This window comes from Emydura macquarii, unplaced genomic scaffold, assembly GCF_026122565.2.
Source record: "Emydura macquarii macquarii isolate MOO-44397 ecotype Brisbane River unplaced genomic scaffold, CSIRO-AGI_Emac_v2 contig_2742, whole genome shotgun sequence".
Classification (NCBI taxonomy): domain Eukaryota; kingdom Metazoa; phylum Chordata; order Testudines; family Chelidae; genus Emydura; species Emydura macquarii.
Window position 1 is genome coordinate 484,581 of NW_027132879.1, and position 25,925 is coordinate 510,505.

Below are 25,925 nucleotides of genomic sequence, written 5' to 3' on the forward strand. Positions count from 1 at the left end.
CAGCTAGCGTGACCGTCCCCAGTGAATTACCGAATGACTGAATCACGTATTAAAAAAAGAAGCTGCAAGCTCAGCACCTAGTCAAGCTGGGCTGGTTGACCAACAGCGTGTCATCAGTTTTGCTTCTGAAATCATCTGCACTGAACAAACACAGCTGCTAAGCAAAAGCCCTTTGTGCCACCATATGAACCCCACTGTGGCCATTCTGACAGTGGCGCCTCTGTATTTCCCTGCCTGTTACTGTGCCATGGGATGGTGTAACGGGATCTGAGCTCTGCCGTGTGGGCTAAAGTGGGGGTGCCGCAGCTAATGTGTTTGCAATTTGTTTTTCCAAAGCAAAGTAGAACCATCCTGTGATGTGATGTGTGAAACCAAACCTTGGGTGGGCTCTCAGCTCAGTAAACTCACATCTATGTAAGCTAGCAACGCCAGGCAAAATAGTTTCCTCTTCTTGCTCTAAAGAAAGTGTGGTTGATGATGGCTACTAGAGAACGCGTATCGCTGGTGTTTCCCCAGCAATGGGGGCACAGCTGCCTACTGTTTCCAGTGGGCTTTTCTGACCCCCCGTTTCTGCCAGTTACTAGTGTACCATGAGTCAGTAGCGGCCGTGCACTGCGACTCACTAAATTGAACGTGTTGTGGTTACACATAGCAACCTGCCATTTCACAGGACTGTGGAAGTTAGACCTGGCAAAGAGCTATCCTCACTCGACCTGCCAAGGCAGGCTTTTTCACCCCAGTGTGTTTTCTACCATTTTGCCCACTCTGTTTTTAAATACCTCGCGCGACAGGGTAATTTAAACTCCGTGGCTGAAGCAGTTTAGTGAATGAGAGTGACCCGCCTGGTTGTACGTTCTTGGACGCAATCTATGGTGGTCTAAACTGGCTGGTTTCGTTACCAAGAATCTCTGGAATCCCAGCTATTCTTTGCTGCCTGGGTCACCCAGCTGTGGGGGTCTCTGGAGGACGCACTGAGCTAAGCAGCAGCTTCAGCCCCCCTGAGATGGAGTCAGCGCTGATCAGTGACACCAGCCCCAGTGTTTGTGCGTCAGCATCACAATTTGCCCCCACCCCTCAGCCCAGTTGTAATGGATCATGTATCTGTTGCTGGAATTTAAAGTCACTTGCGCTGAATCACTCCCTTCCCCTCCTCCCAGCTTCCCTGGTTGATAATCAGCCCTCTGACAAAAGGCGTGCTCATTGCTGGCGCCAGTCATGTAGCTGGTCTTCTGGAATTCTCATAGATGGCTAAGCACTAATAATAGCTGGAGAAGAAGCCAGTGTGGCAGCTTAATCTGGGAGACTAGGCGCTCATTGGCCCTGCTAAATCAATGGTAACAAGTTCAAATCTCTTCCTCCATTCTGTGTGCTGACGGCCCATTGTGCTGCTGTCAGTGCCTTGATCCCCTCAGTTTTACCATAGGCCACTGGGCCTTGTTCAACCCCGCACCGGGTCCACATTCCTCATGGAATGATCCAGCGCCAGTGCCTAGCAGCTGCTGCAGGAGAGCTTTTGTCACGGCGGTGAATGCAAAATATGTGGAAAGCAGATGGGGGAGACCAGGGGAAGCTCAGAGGACTGACCAGGCTGTCTGAATCTCTCTATCTTTCTGAGGACATGGGGTTCTGGCAGCTGGGCTGAACGGTGAAGTGATCCTGGGGTTACACCTCTGGAACTAGTGGGAAATGCTATCCACCTTCCATTGGTGTGAAAGATAGACTCTCCATGGAAAGGGGGTGGCGATGGAGATAGACAGGCAGCTTTTGTTCATCCAGCTGAACAGGATAAAAGTGCTTTCTCAGCTATTTCTGCCTGGCTTGTCCAACTGCACCTTGCTATTGAGCATTTGGGACACATGAGAGAAAAACAAAAGGCCATGTGCTGATTTTACCAATGTGAGAAGAAAGGGTCGTGTTTGGGGAGGGCAGGAAATAGCCGCCTAAAGTGAGGCTGCTGGCAGGAAAGAGTCTGGAACACTGATGTCTAGAGGCTTCTTATTTATTCCCTCTCTTGCTCCATGACTTCTGCATCAGGTTTTGCTAGTTTGCAAACCACCTGTTTTCCTCTAACTGCCAGTTTTGCAAAGTCCAGGGATCTGAAATTCAAGCTGGGGTATTTCTAGGGATGGGCCAATCTCATGTGATAGTTTACCATTGCCAACAAATATTCAAAAATTATTAGTCTGTTCCCCAAAAAATCATGAGATTGACTTAAAAAATCATGAGATTAAAAAAAACCCCAAAAACCTCTTGGTTATTTTTCCCCCTTCTGATTTTTGACTCTTTAGGGTGCACCTGAGTCACATTTTCATCCTTTTCTCTACAGCCATGAGTGCCAGAAATGTATTTTTTAAATGAAAGCTGAGATTCTCATGTATTCACATGACTCCATCAACTGGGGTTTTAAGGAAAACACCAATTATTGCGAGACCCACAATAAAAGAGAGCTAGTTATACTGCTTTCAAATTGCAAACTCTTTAGGGGAGGGACTGTATTTTATAACGTGTGTATGCCACAACTAGGACAATGAGGCTCTGATCTCAGTTTTGGGCCTCTAGGCTCTGTCATAGATACAAATTATAATACAAACCTTTACCAAAAAATAATATAAATCATCTTTTTTCTTAAGATGGGATTTAAACATTCAATTGGGATTTCAATTTACATGGTGCAACCTTGTGCTAGTGCCTGAGAACCGCATTGCAACATTGGCTAAATACCTCAGCTGAAAAGTGAAACTGACTATAATCAGAAGAGCAGAGTGCAGTGCAAAACAAGTAAATACAGAACAGCTATGGTGAAAAGGAAATTCTTGCAGTTTAATAATTTAAGGTGTTATGAAGAAAACAAGGTAGGATTTAAATGGCCAAGATTTTCAAAGGTGACTACTTGGGTGCCCAGTTTGAGACCCCTTAAATGGGCCTGAATTTCCAACCTTGGAAAACCAAGGCCTCCTTTTAAGATGTCTCAAGTTGGATATCCAAGAACTGAGGCAGCCAAGTCATTAGTCACTCCTGAAAAACCTTGGCCATATAACTTTAATCTGACAGTTCTTTGCGGGTGACACATCACACTTTAATACTCCCATGCAATGTAAAGAGGTCCAGAGGTGATTCAGTAAAACGCAGCCCCGGACTGACATTAGAGTCACTTTGAAGCACTCTGCTGTTATTTTTGGTCTTTGTAAAAATTCAGGCTCGATGGAATGCAGAGATGCTATTCCTGGTGCAAAAAATGCAAAGGCGCTTCCTCAAGTAACAGCTGCTAGTGGTATTGCTGACTGGAGAAAGTGGGGGCGGGGGTTGCTGGAAAAGAGGGCAATTGGTTAGAAAGACCCATCCTTAGAGAGGGCTTTACACCCCGCCCATGAAAGCTTTCCAGGCATTCTGACTATTAATTGACTAATGCAAGTAGGATGAAGCTATGGCTGTAGATTCAAAATTGATTCACCAATGGAATCACACTTTGTAGTTGGCTTCCTTTTATAAAGGGTTGAAATAAATGATTAGCAGCTGTTTTAATTAATGTGTAATAAATTATTATAGAGTCCATCAGGTCAGTAGGTTGTTGATCACCATGCCTTATAACCACCTATAACACTTCTGATATGCTTAGAGCCACCTATCACATGAGCTTCTCATGTCTGTAACACGCTTGTATATATTAATCATTTCTTAACCCTTTATGGACTATTTATAAATGGAACTTTAATCTAAAGTGTGATCACAAATGGGTCCTATTAATATTATTTAAATTGCCTCTTTTGTTCTACTTTTATACCATACTCATCTCTTTACTATCTAACTACCAATTGTTGTTATCGTTTTTAGCTCTAGACCCTGCAACCAAGATCAGGGCCTCTTTGTGCTAGGTGCTGTATGTATACACAGGGAGAGACAGTTCCCATCCCAAAGAACTCACCATCTCAATAGTAAGACAGACAAATGATGTGTTATAAAAGTGGGACAGAGAGATTAAGTGACTTTCCCAAGTCATGCAGAAAGTCTGTGAAAAATGTGTCTCTATTTAGATGTGACTGTTTGGTTAGCTTATTCTCTCACTCTCCTTGTACGGTGCTTTTCTGACTCATTGGTGTGAACTCAAGATGAGCAAAGAGTTGATTCCTAAAGGTTTTTCCACCCTGTGGCCAAACTACAGCTGACAGGGTTGTAGCAATATCTTTGCTCCTGACAACATCGCTAAGAACAGTAGTACAGAGTTGGCCATTGGTTTAACATCTTAATGGGGTGAAGGCTCAATTTCGTGCTAAGAATGCCATGCCTTTTAAGGCAGGTCCATTCTAATCACTATGCAGTGACATCCTGAGAATGTCGGGACAGGCCTGAACACTGTATGTGTCTCCTTTTCCCGCATGTACTGGGATGCAGAAGAAATCCCACTACATAAAGGCAAGTAAATATCTGTGCCATATAAAAAGGGGTCTGACTGTATAACTTTACACATTGTTTGCAATGCTATTGACCTTAAAGGTTAGCTGAGTGGATATTTTTGCTCTGCTATTGCATGTATCTCACCAATTAAGTCAGAAGTAACTCTTTCAAATCTTTTCCATATTTTCTATTAATTTAACTATGGTAAATTATCACATGGACCCATGAAACCACTGCCTGTTCTTAGTCAATAACAGGCAAGAGAGCTTATTTCGGAGCTGGAAAAACTAACCCTATCTGGAAAAATCCCAACAAAATCCTTAAAAAAACAAACAGAGCCCTTGTATTCCACAAGCATTTCCCACTCTTCCTAAGAGAGGCAAACTGTTAGCTAGTATCTGAGGGGGGAAGAGGACTGCTTATAAAAGAGCAGAGGATAGAAATCCTACTTTTTTCATGTCGGTGTTCTAGAACGTAATACCAAAAGGCACATTTTTTTAGTCCAGACCCCAAACTTCTCCACAGTTCAGGGGATGTGTTTTGATAACAGGGTTTGGTTTGTGACACCATATCAAAACCACAGACCAAAGCTGATTGTTGTTATATTTATATTACCACAGGACCACTGATTGTTGGGGCATTGTTGTGCTAGGCGCTGTACAAAAACATGATCCCTGCCCCAGAGAGTTTTCAATCAAACGTGACACATGAAGGATATTCTGCCCTTTACCTCAGGCATCATGAATCGGCCAATTCCTCACAGCAGTTGTAGCAAAGGCTCTTGCATAGCGATCTGAAGGTGCATGCACACAGATCTACTGCTACCTATACAAATATGTATAGCTTCCAAAATTTATCTCCTTTTTCAAAGGCCAGCTGCTCTCAATGCAGTTTTGAGAGCTCCTGCCTGGAAGAGATAAAAATTCTTCTGGGATACCCATTCCTTGGAGGGGCTGGGGGATGGGAAGAATAACGAGAATCTGAGCTGTGCCAGGCAATACATCTCTAGAGACCAGAAAGTAGGTGGGGGTGGTACCTAGCAACATTGAGGGAGTCATCAATGACTGAGTTACTGGTTAGTAGCTGACACGAGGGAATTCCCTGTAGGGATTTTATCTACGACCTCTTTGAGAGGACAAGCTAAAGGGGACAAAATCAGTGGAGTGAAATCAATGTTAGCCAGAAATCTCCTACTGGTATTGTTGAGTGCTTAAGTATAATAATCTTTTGCTACTTTCCAGACATCTTTGTGCAATCTCTAAGGTTCTGGCTATACTGACGCTGGCAAAGTCGCCGCTGTCAGATTGATTTCTCTGGATCGACGGATCGGTCAGTGAAGACCCGCTCAGTTGATCCAGAAATCAACGTACTAAGACCACTTTCGCAAGTGGCGTAGCGCTGTGTCGACGGGAATGTGGTTCCCTTCGGCGCAGTGCAGTGAAGGCGGTGCGCAGAAGAGAAGCAGAGAAGTCGACGGGAGTTACGCAAGTTTTTTGCGTAGCTTGCGTAACTCCGGTTGACTGCCGCCGAATCCCGGAGGTAAGTGAAGACAGGGTCTAAGTCTTGGTCTGCACACAGATTTAGTTCTATGTCAGTGCTGTGACGTTTTACTGATTACATTTATACCATTACAAACCCGAGAGTGGACATGTTATACTGGTATAAAGGTGCCTAATACTGGTATAGCTTACTCCCAGTCCCACCCAGAAATAAACTGTACTAATAGAAAACACATTTAGACTGGTCTACCTGTGTCTGTACTAGGGGCACGGGTACTGCTTTAGCGATCCTGGGACAGTTACAGGGGTACAGCTTTTGTGAGTAGACAAGCCTCAGCTTTCAGGAATATGCTCCGGGGATGATCTTGAGCTTAGTGTGTTTCCTTTCCTTAGAAATAACTAATAATTCAAGGCACTTATGGGGCCTGAATGTTCTTCATAACATTTCCCACCCACAGTCTCGGGTTCTCTTTGCTCTCACTTAGTTAAGACTAGCAGACTGTCTACCGCTTTGTGCTGGATTGAGGGAGCGTCTTCACATCATGTTATCCCTCTTTAAGTAGCTATTATAGCAGATGGAATCACAATCTCCTCTCTCTTTCTCTCTCTCTTTTATTTTTCTACTAAAAAGAAGCTGTTTAAGATGTTTTTAGCCAAAGATTGGGAAGGGGAAAAGCAGCCCTGTTGTCCTTAAAAGAGCCGACAGGATGTCAGTGGGTACATCCCAGAAGGAAACAACAGCAAGAGAATATATGAACGAAAAACATACTTTGCATGTCAATAGTGCCTTCCAGCTGAGGATTTCAAACTACTTGATCACAGTATAAACAGTAGTCTACCTCTTTTAGAGACACACAGGGCAAGGTCCTCAGTTGATGTAAATCCATGGAGCTATGCTATTTCACACCAGCTGAGGATCTGGAACAAAGATGTTAAGTGACTCGCCCAAGGTCATATAGTTAGTCAGTGGCAGAATCAAGACTCGCACGTAGGATTTCTGACTCTCAGTGCCCTGATCCATCTATTAGACAACATATGCACCTTAGACCTGCAGCTCTGGTGCCCATTAAACAAATAAGCAAAAAGCTGCGGCAGAGCAGGAGATAGATTGAAGCTGCAAAGAATCTGAGAGATCTATGGGCTTTTCCAAAGGTGTTTACTGGGCTGGACAAGTGAACAGGAGTGACAAAAGGATTTCCAAACGTTAGAAACTATTAGCCTGATCTTGAGACATTTTGAGCAGCCGCTGCTCCCATTGACTTCAGACAGGTACTGTGCTGCTCTCAGGAGGGAGCCCCATGATATGGAAACACAAATGCTTTCTTCATTGTTTGATGTGCAGGAGTGCAGAGGAGGGAAATCAAATTCTATCCTTGGCAAAATCTATGCTGTCACTTTCCCCTGAAGGGTGTAAACTGAAGTGAAACCTGTTGCTTCCTGATCAGTCTTCAAATGCCATGTAGATGCAAATTAGCAAGTCACATGCAATATCTATCTATCTATCCATCCATCCATCCACTATCTGGCTAGCTCATATACAGCAAGCATGGACCTAGCATAGATTCTACACCTGATCTGACTGCCACAATGGGCCAGCCCCTTGGTATAAACTGATGGAGCTTCATTAAAGTAATTGAATCCTGCCCAATGAGGTTAAAATGGCTGCACTGAAGCTAGACATTGTGACAACCTTGGCTGCTTTGCTATGGGGGAGGGGAGGAATGGTTTTGTCACCATGTTAAAAGCCCTCTCTCCATTTGAAACATCCCGTAATGCACAAGTCAACGTTTTGCTGACCTACACAGAAAATACAACCCATAGTGCAGAGGCAATACCTTCCCTAAGAAAAGAGATCACAGGGATCTGGATTTACTAGGCTCCAGACGGACACAATTAATTCCTTTCCGATGTCAGAAAACTCACTTGGAGCTTCATACTGCGGGGTGCTGATTGCCCTCAACTCCCATTGATCTTTCAGGATTGGGCCCTTTACCATGGTATATTGGGCATAATACCTGAAAAATCTTCACTAGAATCTGTCCAGGCATCAAATTACTTACAGAGAGCTCCTGCCAGTCCAGCTAGTCGTGTCTCTTCTGTAGAAAGTCCCAGCAGAAGTCAGTTGCTTTTGAAATTCACAACGAAGCAGCCCTTAGTGTATCCTGTGAAGAAGCCCTGCTCCAATCTGCGTCCCTTGATCCTGTTCTCTGCCTCTAACTGGTCTCTGACAGCTGATTTTATCACAGGGCGCTGGGCTAAGTTGAGAGGATGAGCCAAATGGTTTATTTTTAGGGAATACGGAAGTTGCTGTTCCATCAGGCTGAGTCAATCAAGAGTCCCTGCAGCTCTGACAGTCTCAAGTCATTGCAGGCGCTTGCAGCTTGGAATGATGACAGGCTTAGTCATTCCACAAAGCCCCCCTATGCTTCAGTAAAGGGATGTGTAAGCGTCCAAATATTGTGCGTTGGAGAAGAGGCACACTCATGGGTTCTTGGGCCAGGCCACTGGCACCTTTTGCGGCTGTCACAAGAGTTTTACTACGTCCAAAGCTGGGAAAGGCAACAAATATTAGCCCATACACAATTAGCATTTAAGTGGATGTGTATTTTTTTCTAGAACTCTTTGGTTTGGAAGAGCGAACAGCAAGAGGAGATATGGCAGAGGAACATAAAATAAGGAATGCTACAGCAGAGGCCCCCCTGCATTAAATAATTTCATATGACAATGAGTCCCGCTGGTTAAAAAGCATTTCTTTTTATTTAGTTTATATTTTTTTGCTTTTTATTTTTGCTCTTGTCTTCTTAGACTGTGGAGAAAGGCGCTATGTATAAATAACAATAGCTCCTAGCTTTACCCTAACTAGGATACAAACGGCAAGCGTGTCCATACCTCAGGGCACAAACTGATCGCTAGCTGAGGTCAGCAAGGAATTCCTCCCCATCTCCCCCCAGTACAAAACTGCATCTAAGACTACGTCTTCACTGATGGCAGCAAATTCGCCGCCATCAGATCGACTTCTCTGGATTGACTGAGCAGTCAGTGAAGACTCACTCAGTCGATCCAGAAATCGATGTACTAAGAGCACCTTCTGAAGTGGCGTAGCACTGTGTCGACGGGAACATGGTTCCCGTCAGCGCAATGCAGTGAAGACGGCGCGCAGAAGAGAAGCAGAGAAGTCGACGGGAGTTACGCAAGTTTTTTGCGTACCTTGCGTAACTCCGGTCGACTGCTGCCAAATCCCGGAGGTAAGTGTAGACAAGCCCTAAGTGCTCTGTGTGGGTTTCATGTTTTCTTGTGAATTGTCGGCCAACGTGAAAAACACTGGAGCTAATCCTGTGCAGGTCTGAGTGCCTTCAACTCTCAGCCCACCTTAAAATGATGTCTGTCAGCCAAATTCAGAGGTGATGTATAAGTCAGTTCTTCTTGCACTGGCTTAGCCCCTTTACACTCAGATTCCTTTCTGATTTAGTTTCACCCATTCCGCTGCTGTTTTAAGGGCGTCTAAATTGGTTTAATTTACCCGCTGAAGAATTATAAGACTGTGTAGGCTTGCTCTAAAATTCTCAATCTTTTTCTTTCTGAGGCCCTGCGCATCATGCTATAAAAACCTCCAGGGCGCAGCCAGTAGGAGGAAGTGGGCAGGGGGGCTCAGGGCCCTGGCTTCAGCCACCTGGTGTGTGTGTGTGTGTGGGCCCTCAGGGCTTGAGGCTTCAGCCGCTGGGGAAATGGGGGAGCTTGGGGGCTCTGGACTTCAGCTGCAGGACAGGGGGTGCTCTGGACTCCGGGCAGTGGGGGAGGACTCAGAATTTCTGCCCCATGGGCGCAAGGGCTCAGGATTTTAGTCTCAGGGAGAGTGCTGGGGTTCGGGTCCCTGTAGCTCCGCTCCCGGTTTCAGCCCCACCGGGGGCTGGGGTGATGGGCTTCAGCTAGAGCTGGACAAGTTTGAACAAGGTAGAGGCTATGAAGGTCTCGCGCTTAAGGCACTGGATTGGAAATCAAGATGGCTGGGTGCCATTCCCAGGTCCGTCCCAGATTTCCTGTGTGGCACTGGGAAAGTCACTCCAATCCTATGAGCCTCAGTTCCCCAGACTTCTTTTGTCTTGCTTCGCTATTTAGATTGTAAAATCTTTGTGGCAGTGACTGTGTCTTGCTATATGTTTGTACAGCACCTAGCATAGTGGGGCCCTGCTATCAGCAGTGGCCTGTGGGCACTAAGGTAACATAAATAAGGATAAGAACTCAGTGGGAATTATAGCGAGGAAAGATTTTGGTCCCCAGACAGGAACCCTATTTTCCCTGTGACAATGGCTTAATAGCTTGCGAATGCTACTTTTTCCAATCCATTTTGCTCAACCCCTTTTTACAATCTTTGGCTATCTCTGCCCTCCAATACTGTATATATTGTTCCTTTCCCATTGGGCTTTCTGGTGTGGCTCAGATCCTCACCACCCCAACTGCTGGCAAGTGCCTTAAATTATGCCACAACTTACTAGCCACTTGCTGAGATCCAGGGGTTTGGGTCCAGACCTGTGTCCCACAAGAATATCCCCCTCCATGAACCTCTCTTTGGTTTCCCTCAATAGCCTTGAATCAGGGAAGAAAGTTAAGGTAGCTCAGAACTGATTGAAAATCAACTGCCTGAGAAAAAGAGCCCTGGAAAAACTATAGTGCAGAGATCGCAGTCATTAATCTCCCATGTCAACAAGACATTGCACTCCATGCACGAGATGGTCTCTGAGTAAGACACTATTAAGCAGCAATAGAGTCTCTTATGAAATATCCCCACACAGGGTATCTTACACATTCAGAGGGGAAAGCCAGGGGCTCTGAGTAAACCTGTGATATACATTTCATTGATTACCAGCCAGGTTCTGACTAACAGGAATGGAAATGGCAGGGGTTGTCATATGTTTACCAGCTCAGCTAACTAGATTATTCATAACCTCTATAACAAGCAAGAGTCAGCACATGAAGTGAGAGGCTGTCTTGGGAGCACCCAGGACACGTGGTGGAGGTGCAGCATATTAATTGGGTATGTCTGCTGGGAAGAGGAAAAGGCAGTGAGCACTGGAAGGGCACAAGGTCAAGGACAGGGTACAACAACATCAGCCACCCAAGGGGTGCGGGTGGGGTGGCTTCACATTGCTGGATTAGACAGCAGCCAGTAGCAGCTTGGCTGAGCTCCCAGTTTAAGAAAGTTTACTGTGGAGGCTTGAGACTTTTGTGACAGGTGAGACACAAATCACAAAATAGTTAATTCTACCCCAATGTATAATCTCAGAGCTATTATTATACAATTATTTTTATATACATGGAAAAGAGTCTAATATTAATCTGTTCACAGTAAGACGAAGAGTAATTCCAAGTAAACACAGACAGTTTAAAAATTCAGAGATTTTTTCACATTAATTTAAATACTGGCTCAGCTTAAGTTAAAGCCAAAGGTAAATAGACATTTTTCAGCTAATTTCATACACCTCTGCTTAGAGCATTTTCATGCATTCAAATGATAAACAACAGTCACTATGTAATTATAATACACCCCCATCAATTTAAAAACACAAAGCCACACTAGCACTCTAAACAACACATAACTTACAAAACTGCTAAAAATTAAAGTATGCATCATCAATTGGCAAATCAGAACCTGAAAATCACGTATTATTTAGTGGAAAATTTGCTATAAAGACACAAATACAATATCAAAAAATCATTAATTCAAAACAAACAAGGCAGTTTGTCGTGTCATGGCAAGAGTGACAGTTTTACATTCATTAAAAGAGACTTAAGCTTATCTTATTTATAGTGACGATCAAGCTGTCTTTCTTTTTTTTTTTTTTTTAAGCAACACATGCAATACCATCATCACATCCCTTGGTTGTTTCTCTAGGAAAAACAGCTGTTCTTTTTCATCGAATATTGTGGCTAGTGTACTGAGATGACCCTGATCCACAGCGCTCCTCAAGTGTGTCTTGATGCATTTAAACCAAGAGAAGCTTCATTCCACACTCACTGTTGCTGCTGGTCTAGTGGTAACTAAGCAAAACAAGTAGTACACTTCCTTCAGCACCTCACAGAGCCCAGTTTCATTGATTAAGTGTAGTGTGTTTCTAACAGAATGGTTCTGAAACTGCTTATCTTTGAAGATGACACCAGCCTTATTCCTGGGATGATCTAAATCAAAGTAGCTGCCATAAGAGTTGGAGAGTGAGGTAAAAGCATCTGTGGGGAACTGCTTGCTGGAAATCTTGGTGAGTCCTGAGAGAGAGCTGCACAATGATGTCATCATTGATTTCACGGTATAGTTGTAAATACATTTTCTGACCATCTTCAGAGAACCTGTCTTCCAATTCCAGCCTACACCTTTTTGGAGGTGAAGGTAAATCAGCCAGGGTAGTGGCTGAATAATTAAACATGCTTTTGAACTGCTCTTCTTTACCTCAGTCATCAATACTTGTGATTGTTAATTGAACTTGCAAATTGCAGTCATTTACATCAATGGCCGTTTTCTGAAGACCATCTTAGAGAATGTCAGTGATGCTGAAAACGTTACAATAGGTAGGAGTTATGCTAAGAGATGAAACTGGCAGTTGTTTAGTTTTGCAAGATATCCTATCGCTTATTGCTGAGATTCTCACTTCTCCCCCACCCCTCCAACCACTGACATTGACAATCTCATGAAATACTTTGTCTCAGAAAGAGGAACTGCAATGGCATGTAGAACTCTGCAGTTGGCGGGCCCTCAAGCTACATACCAGGAAGGTATCCTTCTACCCACAATTTGGTCCAGCAGGTCACTGCATTTGCTTGAGCATGTAAATAATGCAGAGAAGCCTTGCAAGATTGCAAAACCCCCCCACACATTTCTTTAATATACCGCATCCCTTCCTGAAGAACTAGATTTAATCTGTGGCAATTCAGAGTACAAACAGAGCTGGAGTAGTTGCTTTATAAATTAGAGCTTGCAGATCTCCCAGTTCACCAGTCATCTCTGTGGCGCTGTCATATGCCTGAGACAAATTTTATTTTGTAGTCGTAATTTGATATCACTGAATCCACAACCTGCTTCTAAGCAAATGCGTTTCAATCTCCACTGACATCTTTAAAACCCGTGAGCCTCTCTTGTGTTTTCTGCTTTTTGTCCATGTAGCATAACACAAGTGAAAACTGGCTTAAGTGAGAAATGTCAGATATTTTGTCTCCTCTGCAAGTGAAAAAGCTGCATTCTTGAATCTCATGATCAATGTAGGATGTTATTTCTTCGGCCACACCTTTGATCAATTCATTTTGAATTGTCTGTCATAGGTCAGAAAAAGATGGATGCATTTTTTTTTTTGGCCAATAAACCTATAACCCCTCATCATGATGAAAAAAATAATAAAAATGTTCCCTGAAATTATCCCAGTTGATAGATTCTTCTGTCTCACAGTGGCCAAGGAATGCAAGTTTTTGATGAACTAAAACAGCTGAAAATCAATTAGTTGCTTCAAAATCTCTCAGTTCTTCCTGATTTTTCACAGTGCTCTAAGATAGCAAGGTGCCTTTGCTCACTAAACAGCACATCTATAAGAGTGCTTTCCTGCTCTAAGTATTTCAAGGAAACTTCATTTGTTATGTGCTCTTGTGATGATCTGTGTATAGATGTGCTTCGTCACTGATTTTTCTAGTCACAGTAACTTTCATTATCCCAAATGTATTTTTTTCATTGAAAGAAGCAAGCAGGGCTAAAAACATAATTTGTTACGCTCAGCGCTTCCAGCTAGCCATTTATGGACTTCATACCAAGATGTCTGAAATTGTCACGTTCTTTTCCTGTCTTTCTTCAAAACCTCTAGTGCTGGTGTTATTCTGCCCTCCTTAATGATAGATCTCAAAAAGAGAGTTGTTCATAGTGAAAATCCTCTTTTTCTCATGTCACCTACGTTGCTACTTTCTACAGAAGCCATTACTCACAAATTCCAGTATGAGTGACCAAGTCCAGAACCAGTCAAGTGATGGAGTGCTGAGAATCAGCAGCTGAACCAGGGCTCTGGTCATTGTAAATCCAATTAGCTCCCCCAGAGAAGGCCTGATTAATGGAAAGAGTGGCTAATTACTGGCGCTGGGGAGAGCAGTTAGCCTGTTAACAGCAAGAGTAGAAAGGAAGTGCATAGGAAGGAGAGGAGAGAGAGAGGGAGGGAGAAAGAAAGGGCAGCAGGGCTAGAGTAAAGGGAGATCTCTGGTGGGAGAGATCTCTTCCCGCTCTCATGGTCGGATGACACTGTAAATAGAATTGCTGCATGGGTCTGCAAGAGGATGGTGGTTAATAAAACACAAATAAAGTGGACAAAGGTGTCAGAGCCATCTATATGAGAAGGCAGGAGAGGAGGGCCCTGCCGTGTCACACGGCCTCACCAAGCAGAGGTTACCACACCAACGCCCTTATAAAGTGACAAATTGCCACGGTAACAAGGCAGCTTCTTGAGGCGCTATTAGTTGTACCAAGCTTTGAGCCTCACGCAGCACTACGTGCTTCAAACTTTCTGGGCTTGCGTTTCGCTACTGAAGAGACCGAGGCCTGGTCTATCCTTACCTTCAAATTGTAGCTTGTGTAACTCCCGTCTACGCGGCGTCTTCACTGCGCTGCGCCACTTGAGGGGGTGGTTTGAACGCGTCGACTTCTGGATCGATTGAGCAGGTCTTCACTGACCAGCCTTAACTGTCTTTAACAGCCTTAACGGTCTTAACTGTCTTTAACAGCCTTAACTGAATTTAAATCTGTACATATACAAGATGTATTTTGTAGCTTTTGGGAATCCTTGGTTAGGCTGTGCCTCACTTGCCTGGGCTGACAAGGTGCCAAACAGCATCTACAGGTGGGATAACTGAAATGTGCCGTAGGAATGCACAAGGATACACTTGCTGATCGCTGGCTAGAGTTGGTCATGAATTGTCTGTGTGCAGAGGCCCTGCTTCCACCAAAATCAATGACATAGCTGCCACCGCCATCAATAGTTCAGGATCAAATGCAGACTATAGCTTCTACATGTTTGTTCACCTCGGAGAGTTTTGTCCGAACTATTTCAGCCTATGGATTTGCTTGTGAACTGTCAGTGGCAAGTACCTGAGATCCGAGCTGTTTTATTAGCAATGAAGTTCTGGGGTATTGTTTCTGTTCCCTGACTGGATGACAGTAACTCTTTAGGAAGTGGAGAAAGACCTGAAGATGTCAATGGGGCGTTGATTCTTTCTGGGACAGGTTGGAAGCACTTTAAGAAGAGAGATGTAGGAAGAGAGAACAAGTAACCGCGGGGATTTTAGGTAATCTTAAACCTTTCTTCACAGGGTGGGATGGCCTTTTAAGGGGGTTGGGCATAGCTTCTACCTGTGACTAGTCAGCTGCCTCCCAGCTGCCTCTCCAGGTCAGGGAAAGGTAGGTAAAAGATCTGACTGGGATATCAGCTGTGTAGGCAATGGCCAAGATTTTAGGTGAGCGAGGTGGCAGGACGTGGTTTACCTGTCTTGATTCCTACTGATCCATACTTCTGTTTGACCAATGAGTGGATCACTGGGAAAAGAGATTAAAATTCTAACAATGATGGGAGATTCACTGACAAACTGGTTCACGAGTTGGCCTGCCAGCTTCTATGAGAGTCAGGAAACTGAAGAAGAGGCAAGGTCTGATGTTGGGTTTGGGGATACCTTATTCCACTTTCCCCTTCTTCTTTGCCACAGGACAGCATTATATCATGGACACCCTATTTTAAAAAGATCTAGGTCCTTGCTAACTTAGACAGAGTGAGAGATACCAGCCACTGAAAGCGAGCTCTATTGGTTAGTTACAATATCCTTTGCATTCAGTTGTCTGTTGTCATGTTTGCAAAGTAGTAGTGTTTGCTGGGCTACATGCACCGTCCTGATTGTGTGAAGGGTAGTCACAAATCTTTGCCCTTCTCATCTGATGAACTGCCTCCTTTCCAGGGCTCTGGCCAAGGTTTCTGACCTGCTAAATTAAGACCAGAGTTTGATATCCTTACTCATGACTAAATAGAACCTCACACCATGAGTAGTCTCGTATTTGTAGAGTAAAGTACTACCCAATGTGAGTAAAGATATCACAGTCTGCCTTTACTAAGCAACATTCAGTGAATTTATTGAATTTCCCTGGAAAGAGACAATATGACTCAATCTACAAAACCTCTGAAAATTCTGCACAACTGATCATCAGATCACACAAAATTACATGTATATGGAATGGCTTTTAAAAATACATATTTTCTTCAGGCAATAGAAATGATGCAACAATTTCTTTAACTGAAATGGTGCCAACCTATCCACAAAGCTAATACTCAGGCTGAAAAAGACACAGACAGGTCAGAGTCCATGCAAAAAGCAGGTTTATAAACAGAAACGCAATAGAAATGTTTTCATGATTGCCTTTTGATTCAACTGCATGAGAAAATGTTTTGTTTAAAACAAAACAAAACAAAAAAAATCCCTAGCCTCCTCTTCCCGCTCTCCTCCCTGAATTTGCTATCCAAGAAGCTTTGTGCTAGTGTATGAAAACCTGAGAGTGAAATTGACTAGGAACAGACTAGATATCTCTGAAACTGACCAGTTTATCATTCTCCAAGAAGAGAGACATGCACAAGGTAAACACAGAAAAATTTGTGAAAGGAACATGAGTTTTTCAAAATTATTTTCTATTTTAATAACCTGTGTTACTGCAAGTATCAGAAGCGTATTACACTGGAAGAGATATCTGTAATACAAGTCAGGATTCTTTGCTTTTATCCTCAGTGGGTGTAAATTAAAGTAGTTCAACTGACTTCAATGGAATGCTGCTGATGCCCACCATATCTTTCTTCTTCCTCCTCCTTCCTTGGAGACTAGGAGCCCTAGTCTAGACCAGGACCCCACTGTGCTAGGTGCTGTACAAACACAGAACAAAAAGTCCCTGACTTGACAACATCCATTGAACTATGAATATGTTTCTTAGTGGGGCAGGTGTTCCTGTTTGAGCCCAGAGAAGTCCCTCCTATTTTTCTCTTCTTTCCCCTCCCCACACTTTGGTGCCTCATATCACAGTCACCATCCTCCTTGCTAAAGACGACTTGGCAACATCTTCATAGCCCAGCAATATTGCTCCTTAATCTGCAGCAGAGTGACACAGTGCTCTCCTCCCTCGGGGTTGAGAACAGTTTCCTCATCTCTGCCAGACAGCCAAGGGAGTGAGAGACCAGACAGTCCTTCCTAAATGGCAACTACTTCCCTCAACCCTCCGCTGCTCCACTACTGAACAGCATAAATCTCTGACAGGTGAGGACTTTGTACAGTGACAAAAGGTCCAGTCCCAGACTTTGGAGTGCAGGGAAAAAACCACACTGCCTCTAGATGGCAGTGTAAGCCCTCACATCACAGAGACTCTCAGAAGGTACATGAACAGAAATGCTTTCATAAGCCAGTGTTAATCTAACACATATAAACATAAAGTGATTGTTGTGTATTTTATGGTCCGTTCCTACTCTACCGAGGATGTGTGAACCTTACACCAGGGAAATAAATATATAATTTATTTATACATGCTCTCACTCTCAATTTCTCTCTCATGCATGCCCCACTTTGAGTTTTGAAAATTCCCTGTGGATACATTCTTAAATTAACACAAAAATGGAGAGGAAAAGAGGAGAAATGATATATATTTTGCAGTTGGTCTGAGCATGCTGTAATTTGTAGTCACCTCAGACATCAATTTGATTTTTGTTGCACCGAACTGATGTCACACCCTACTTTGCCTGTCTGCTACTCCCCTCCTCCCCGCCCGCCGCATGATCCAGCACTTTGTGAACAAGGTTTTCCATGACATCCTAGACCAGTGCATCGTGATCTACCTAAACAATATCCTTATCTTTACTGAGGATCCGATTGCAAAGCTGGAAAAGTGCAGCCTTGATTGGTGCTCCATGGAATTCATCTTGTCCCCCTCGGGGCCTCCAGATGAACCCCAGAAGGTGGAGGTGGTATGGACCTTGTGCACCCTCCCAAAACATCAAGGAGCTACCTGGAGTTCGGTAACTTTTATAGGTGTGTCATCTGTGGCTTTCAGGCCAAATCAGCCCACTGACAGCACTTCTCCACAAAAACACCACTTTCACTTGGTCTCCGAAGGCCCAACAAACATTCAACCAGTGCCCAAATGCTGCCCCATCCGGACCCAGCATGATCCTTTGTTGTCAATGTGGCAATCGGGGCTATGCTTTCCCAAAGGCGGGGTCCTAAAAGCACCTCTTCTCTTGTGCCTACTATTCACAGGAGCTCACTCCAGCCTATCAGAATTACAGAATTCTAAATAAGGAGCTTCTGACCTTCGAAGAGTGGCGCCACTGTCTGGCGGGGGCTTGTATCCAGGTCTACATGGATCAGAAAAACATAGAGTATCTCTGCCAAGCCAAGGTGCTGAACCAGAGGCCGCTTCTCTGGGCCCTGTTCTTCACATGCTTTAATTTCACCCCATTCACCTGCGGACCCAGAACATAACCAACAATGCCGTGTCCTGAAAAGGGGAATATCTTGCCAGCCAAACGCCTTCCCTCACTAAGTCCCCATATATGCTTAAGCCCTTGAATTTCTTGGATGCCAGGATTCTGTAAGACCTCATGTCACTGATCTGCTCAGCTGCAGGGAGGGAACTTGAGGCAGCAAGCCAGGATGGCTTGCTATATGTCAAGGACCAGCTGTATGTCCTGCCGGGACCCCCTCGGTTATAGGTACTATGGCTCCAGTCCCCTCAAGACCCTCCGTTTGGCTCCGCCCTCCCTCTGGTGGCCACAGATGTACATGACGCTCAACTGATATGTTGATTCCTGTGAGGTATGTGCCTGCACCAAAACGCTGCGGTCAAAACCCCTTGGCACCCTCATGCCTTCTGAGACCCTGTTTGATTCCTGGCAACCATTATCCTGGACTTTATAGCCAAACTCCCCATAGCTAATAGGCACATTGTAGTCCTCATGGTGGTTGACCAATTGTCAAAATGGCCCACTTTGTCTCCATTGCGCACCTGCCCGTCACAGGAGAACGCTCCACGCTTGGTGACTCACGACATCCATCTCCACAGGCTCCCAGCACGAGTCACAACTGATCGACGTCCCCAGTTTGTGTCGTGGTTTTGGCACAAAACGCTTCAACTGCTCAGGGTTCACACTTACACATCCACCGCCTCACACTCACCCACTAATGGTCAGTCCGAGCGAATGAATCAAGTGTAAGAACAATACTAGCACTGCTTCATGAATTTACACCAGGACAGCTGGTCGAGGCTCCTACCCAAGCAGAGTTTTCTTTCTACATTGCCTGTCTTGTCTCCACTGGGCAAAGTCTGTTCTATGCAAACTGTGGCTTCCATCCCTGTCTCCACCTGGCTGGACCTGTCACTTTCACCAATCCCCTGCCTGTCAGCTGGGTGCGCCAGATCCACAAGGGCCAAGAAGCACCCAAGGCACATCTGGACAAGGCCACCGGAGATTACAAGCGGTATGCTGACTACCGGCCCTGGGGAGGGCTGGCACCATTGGGCAAAAAGTGTGGCTCTGAGCCCAACATTTCTGCACCAACCAGCCATGTCATAAACTGGATTACCTATTCCTTGGGCCATATTCTGTCAGCCAGATAATGAATCCGGGGACGAGAGGGCTTCAGCTTCCCGGATCCCTCAAAATACACCCAGTGTTCCACATCTCCTTGCTAAAACCCTATGTCAACAACCCCAACCACTGCCCTCTCCGGTGCAGATCCAAGACGTGATGAGCATGAGATCCACGAGATACTGGACTCAGAAATCAAACACAGATCCCTCTGGTGCCTTGTAGTCTGGGAGGGCTATGGCCCAGAAGGGGGATCCTGAGTGCCACCGTCCCATGTCCATGCCTTCCACACAACCCCTCCAGACAACCCCAGGCCTGCAGCGGGTGCCTGATTGGTTCCCCACCCCATATGAACCCCAGGGGTGTTCCAAGAAGTGTCTAGGCAACAGTGTGGATCTCCTGTAGCTGCCACAGCTATTCTTGCTTTCTGCTCTTGAACTCCTGGCTTCAGCTTTGGCTTGATTTGGACCTCACCTTCCTGACCTGGACCCTGAAGCCTGACTCGGCCTTTGATTCTTGTCCTGACCCTGGCCTGGAACTTGACTATGAACTTCTCTCCTGCTCTGACCCTTGGTCCTGACTGCCCTTGTCAGGATCCTGACAGGGTGCTGCCATTGAAAGAATATAGCAGTGACACAGCCATGCTCTTTTGAGACAATGTAGACCACAAAGCCGCAGATGAAGCCTGTGGGAGCTGGGGACCAGGCTTTCTGTGTTGCGGGAAGGAACCATCTCCCAGAGGAGAGGCCGCAAATCCAGAGTCTGACCAACTTTTAGGAAATGTGGCAAACCCTTCCTTTCTGAGAACGTGTGTCTACTGTAAGTCATTCCCAATTTATATGCCGCTTTTATTCCTAACCCCCTCCCAATCTCTACCCCAAGCAGAGTTCTGACCTCATAAATGGAGAAGTTCCAGAGACTCCATGAAGTCCACTAGGGACTGTGCTATTGCTATTGATTTTACATGGAAGGTGCTCAGATACTACAACGGTGGGTGGCAGTATACAATCCTAAGATAGATAGTGCATCATCATTCATCAGCCAGATGATGAGCTTTGCTCCTATACTTGGCATTGTAAAATTAATGATGAAGCTAACATTAATGGTATCTCAAAGACCTCAGTTCCAGTTGAGCAAGGTATGATGATGATTCCAACCAGAAAGCTGGTGGGAACTGTGGCATCTTTCAGATACCACCTTGTTCACCTGAGCTGCTCTTTTCCCCAAATAGCTGTTCCGTTGAGTACCGTGCCTACATTCCTAAAGACAGTACAACAGCAATGGCTAGGGTCTAATGAGATCACAGCGCTGGGATCACTTACAATATGCTATCTTAAGCCAATGATGACTGGATCTGGTTCGTCACCCATGCAAGATTTGAAATGGAATCAAGCCAAGAGTGCTGCAGTTCGATCATTATTTCTGTACAAAATAAACCTCCTAGCTCACTGAGTAGCATGGGAAAATTATTTCACCTCGAATGCAGTGCAAGCCCATCCAGGCTAAACATGGACGTGCTGAGGGCTAATTTGATACCACCTATTTTTAAGCATTAGACTAGAGACTAATAGCATAGAGAGAGTCAACATGACCTAGTGGACTGAGCACTGGCCCAGGTGCCAGCAGTTCTGCATTCCAGTCCCCGCTCTCTTGGACTCAGTGTGTAATCATGAGCAAGTCACTTGAGTAATGTGCCTCAGTTTCCCCATTTCTAAACTGGGGCTATAATAATGGCTAATGCTTTGAGGATAAAAACCTGGCTGTGACACGTTTGTGCTAAGTCAATGAAATGGCAGATTTATATTTGATTTGTTTTAGCTGAGTAATTTGCAGTATGTCTTACTTGCTAGATAATTTACTCCCTTCCTTTGCCTCCTCAACAGCGACTTTGTCTGTGTCTGTATCTCCCGAGGGAAGGCAGAGCCATCAAGCTACCTTTCCTGGCCATCCAAGCTGCCACTGATGCTGGCAAGAATGACGTAGGTCAAACTCTGCTTTCCGGGCAACCTCAGCCCTTTAACCGATATCAGTGGGTTTGCACAAGAGCTGAAGATGACCCCTCTTTTTGAGCATCGTAATCGGAGACATGGCAGTAGAATAGCTGAGATCAACCAGTAACCAAAATAAATCGGAGACTCACTGTGCTTGCCCAGGGCTGAGTCACAGGCTGTATCTGGCAATTTAGAGACGGGTGTCTTACTTTTCCCGCAGAACTTCGCTTCCTGTATGGGAATGATAACAGTCAGAGCTGCTAGTTGAATAGTTGCATTTCCATAAACAGATTTTCAGAGCCTTGATAGACACTGGCACGTACAGAAGGCAATTGGGCCATGGAGTATATTGTCCTACTGTGGTGCTGATAGACCCTCTACATATGACACTTCGGTGTGCCAGCTTCATGCCCAAATTGTTTTATAACTCAGAGGATGCATTGGCCCCAGAGAGTTTCTTGATTCCAGGCACTTCTAACGATTCCACTTGATACTGCCGCCATTGTTACCGCTTCATGTAAGCATGCCCGAGAGCCACTTAAAACCACAGGGCAACTCATGTCCCCAAACAAATCCCGCTTACCCTTAATTTTGGCCTCACTTCTGTCCCCTTTGCTCACATGAAGTAGTAAATTACTCCGGGCGTAGCCCCATTGATTTCAATAGCATATCTAGTGAGTGAGGTACGAGTCCATGGGACTAAAGAGATCAAAATCTGGCCCTTTGAGATGGTAGCCCTTAGTTTTTAGCTATTTCCAGAGAGGTTAATTTTCCTATCAACCCAAAGTCCTGTACAAAAGTTTGCCAGCTTTTTTAAGGTCACCTCATTGTCTCCTCTTTCTGACAGAGGTAAGCTTATCCCTTTCTTTGACCTGTCCCTACATGGAGATTTCTCAAGCCTGAAATTATCTTTATTCTCCTTTGTTGCCTTCTCAGCAAGGAAATCCTCTCCTCCCTGTGGAAGAGTGATGCAATACACTACAGCGGCGCTACCTGCTGTTCCAGATGGGTCTCCAAAGGGCCTCAACCAGCAGTTCTATGGCGAGTAAGGTACCACGTTGCTAATAACTAGCAGTAGTATCTTGTTTGGGGGGCAGGGTGTGAAGCAGAACCCCGTAAGCCCTATAAAGAGCAGTCAAAGTGTCAAGTCTTATTAACGCCCTTCTTCCAAGACTTTTTGATTTGCGTTTGATTCCTCTAATGTCTCTGCTGCTCAGAGCTATAGAAAGCAGGGCAAGCAGCTCTCTGGTCTTTGTTGGTTGCTTTCAGGATGGGGGTATGCAGAACGAGATCTAGTGCAATCTCAGTTATATGACTGCCATGAGGGCACACTGAGTGTGTTTGGATAACTGTGTTTTCTGGATAACCCAGGGATTTTCAGTGTACTTAGTATAGGTTGGGGTACATGAGCCTTGGTCCTGGTAACAGCCAGTCTGAAATCACTGAGGTCTGGATGACTTAGGCTGAACTGTGTTTCAGGGTCAGGAAGGAAGTGTGTTTAGATTAGGAGGGCTGAGGAAGAGGGGACTTTGAGGTTGCTCCTGCTTTGAGCAGGGGGTTCGACTAGATGACCTCCTGAGGTCCCTTCCAACCCTAATCTTCTATAACTCTATGACTTTGGCCCTTAGTGGATTTGTACACTCTGGAGACAAGGGTTCAAATCTAGTTTAAATCACAAGTGGAAATGAGTTTGTTCTCACCAGTGGATATTTCCTGGCTCTCCTTGGTGTTATTCACTGGTCACATGAATTAGTGCTAAAATTTAACACATTTCCCCTTACGCACACCACCAGTTACTGATGGAGGGCCATATTCTGCCATGTTTACTCACATGAAGCAGTACCTTACTCCAGGGGTAGTTCCATTGAACCCAGTGGGGCAGCTCATGGAGCACAAGTGGCAAAAACTGGTCCACAGGAAACATGGTGCATGCTTGGGAAGCTGGTCGTGTGCCTGTTTCATTAGCAATGCGTGTTGTGTCAGGCACTCTGTGTTGTAAGAAACAGAGTGTGAGTGAACGTGCAGGGAAGCCAGTGTTGCATGCATTAAGCTCTGGTGTTTGTCTCCTAGCCACACCCGGGAGCAACCCCTACCCCTACTCTTCTGAGCATCTAGTCTCACACCAATATCTGTCCCTCCTGTAACCTGAAGTCCTTTCCTGAGTTCCGCTCGCCATTCTACAGTAGTGCTTCGCTGTCTCATTGACCTCAATGGGCGTTGCATTGCACTGAGTTCAACAGCAGCAGGGTTCACGTTTCTCGGGAGATCTGGAAAAAGAGAGTTCACCAACCTTTCTGGCTGACTCTTCCCCTGTGGTGGTTGCAGCGTTCCACTGTTGCTTCCTGCTATTGCTCTGGGGTGAAGAGAAGGACAATTCTGTCCAGCGTTTAGCCCCTTTGGTCAGAGGCTGGATGGTTGTCGCTGTGCTGGACTCCATCTCACTCTTCCTAAAACTGCCACTGAAAGATGCTGTCTGGAGTGTAGCAAAAGGGAAAGCCGTAAGCTGTGAAATGGGAGCAGCTCTGCTGGTGTCGAAGCTGGTCTGAAGTCTCCTAGTATTCATTGCAGTTCTACTGGTTTGATGGAGGGTCAGTTTCTCCATGGATTTGCTCCTAAAGCCGTCATTGACGTGGCCTGGAAGTAAGGCAAGTTTTTCCCCTGAAGCCTGCTGCAGAACATTTCTCACCATGATCTAAAAAATACATCAAAACAGACTTACTCTTTACGTTCCACATTGCTCTGTCGATAGGAAGCACACGGTGATTGTAATGCTCTACTTCCAGTCCTGATCCTCACCACCCACTCTCAACTTCATGCCTTCTATCATATTACTAGGCTTGGAGCAGGCTTCAATCAATTACCTTCCTCCTGCCCTTCTGACTTCTCCCTAAAAATCACTCCTTCCATAAACCCTAGTGCCGCTGATCTGCACACAGTTCTTCCTTTCCTGAATTGTGGTCCATTGTTTTGTCTTGTCTGTGTTAGAGTGTAATTTTTTGTGGTAGGGACTGTCTTATTCTGTGGTCTGTAAAGTGCTGTGTTTGGACCACAGTATATTCTCTCTGCCATTGGTGTAAATCAGGAATGACTGCACTGAAGTTAGTTGAATTACAAAGCTATAAGGCTGATGTGAGAAGAGAATCAGACCCTATATCTACAATACTGTTTAAAGGCTTGATAATAAGAATTAATATAATTCATTTCAGAATTGTTTGTTTAATGTTGAGTTCAAATACACTTTGCTTGTGTCCTAATGCAGAAAGACCTGTGCATTGTGCTGACTGATGCTTAATCTGAGGGAGGGAGAAGGGGAACTCTTAGTTCTTGTTCCTTTTTAAGTTACCAGACAAATAAAGACACACAGGCATAGGCCAGGTTGGTCCAGCAGGTTAAGGTGCTAGGCATCCATTTCTGCAAGCTGGTCTGCATAGGCTAACCTGCATAGAGCCCCACAGATTTCAATGGGGTCTTCCTACATGGATCAGCTTGCAGAATCTGCAACTACCCTCTTCAGACATGGGGTCAAATCTTGAATTTAGTCATGTGAAAATACATTGGTTAAATCTCTCTCTCTCTCGTCAGTGGGAGTTGAATGGTTTCCCTGGTATGGGTTTGTTATTTGTATTACTGGCTCCTAGAAGCCCCAGTCATGGATCAAGGCCTCACTGTGCTAGGTGCTGTACAAACACAGAACAAAGGAGCTTACAATCGAAGTAGAAGATGAGACAATCTGTAGATACAGGCAGATGGGGGAGAACAAGTCAACAATCAGACCATGATCATCATAGCAGGATAAGCAGTGGTCGCCGCACACCAGCTGCCTAGCCAGCAGGAAATTCTGCTACTAGTTTAGGATTCTGTAAGGTCCTAAAGCCTGTGATATATTCAGTCAAAAGCAACTTAATTTTATAAAGGGAAACTTTAGAAATGTTAGAGAATACTAAAGGGCTGGTCTACACTACATAGTTAGGTCGGCTTAAGTGCATCACTCAAGATTGTGAAGAACGTCACTCCTGGTATGATATAATTAAGCCAATCTAAGCCCTGGCGTAGACGCCACCAGAAGACTTCTTCCACTGACTTACCTATTGCTTCTTGGAGAGGATTCACTACAGCAGTGCTATAGTAAGCCTCTGCACAGAAATGCTACAATGCTGCAAGCTGCGCTGCTGTCGCATTTCTTGTGTAGACATAGCCTATGTGTCTTTCCATGAGGCTGACTCTCCGTGGGCAAACGAATGATGTGACCAAGTCCTGAGCTGAACCGAACTCTCATCAGAAGGCCATTAGGCAGGTTCTGAACTCTCTTCTATCCCTTTTCTATGAACCAGTTTGCCTGTAACTCACCTTGCAGTTCTCTTGCTTTGATGTTGCACTTTCACAATCCAGGATGTTCTGATACCTACACAAGAGACAGAATG

At 44.9% G+C, this 25,925-nt stretch overlaps 1 protein-coding gene across 4 annotated transcripts in view; it reads right to left on the reverse strand.

The window, feature by feature from the left end:
- Window positions 1–25,925, reverse strand: part of XIRP1 (xin actin binding repeat containing 1) — a 49,428-nt gene that overhangs the window by 18,852 nt on the left and 4,651 nt on the right. For 3 of the 4 annotated variants that reach the window (XM_067566190.1, XM_067566189.1, XM_067566192.1), the window contains exons 3-5: window positions 25,852–25,906; window positions 23,795–24,196; window positions 21,654–21,735 (exon numbers count right to left, since the gene is read on the reverse strand). In XM_067566190.1, coding sequence (XP_067422291.1) covers window positions 21,654–21,735; window positions 23,795–24,196; window positions 25,852–25,906 — 539 coding nt within the window. Of the gene's footprint in view, window positions 1–7,951; window positions 8,260–21,653; window positions 21,736–23,794; window positions 24,197–25,851; window positions 25,907–25,925 lie in introns of those variants that run through there. The other variant, XM_067566191.1, reaches the window with a different exon arrangement.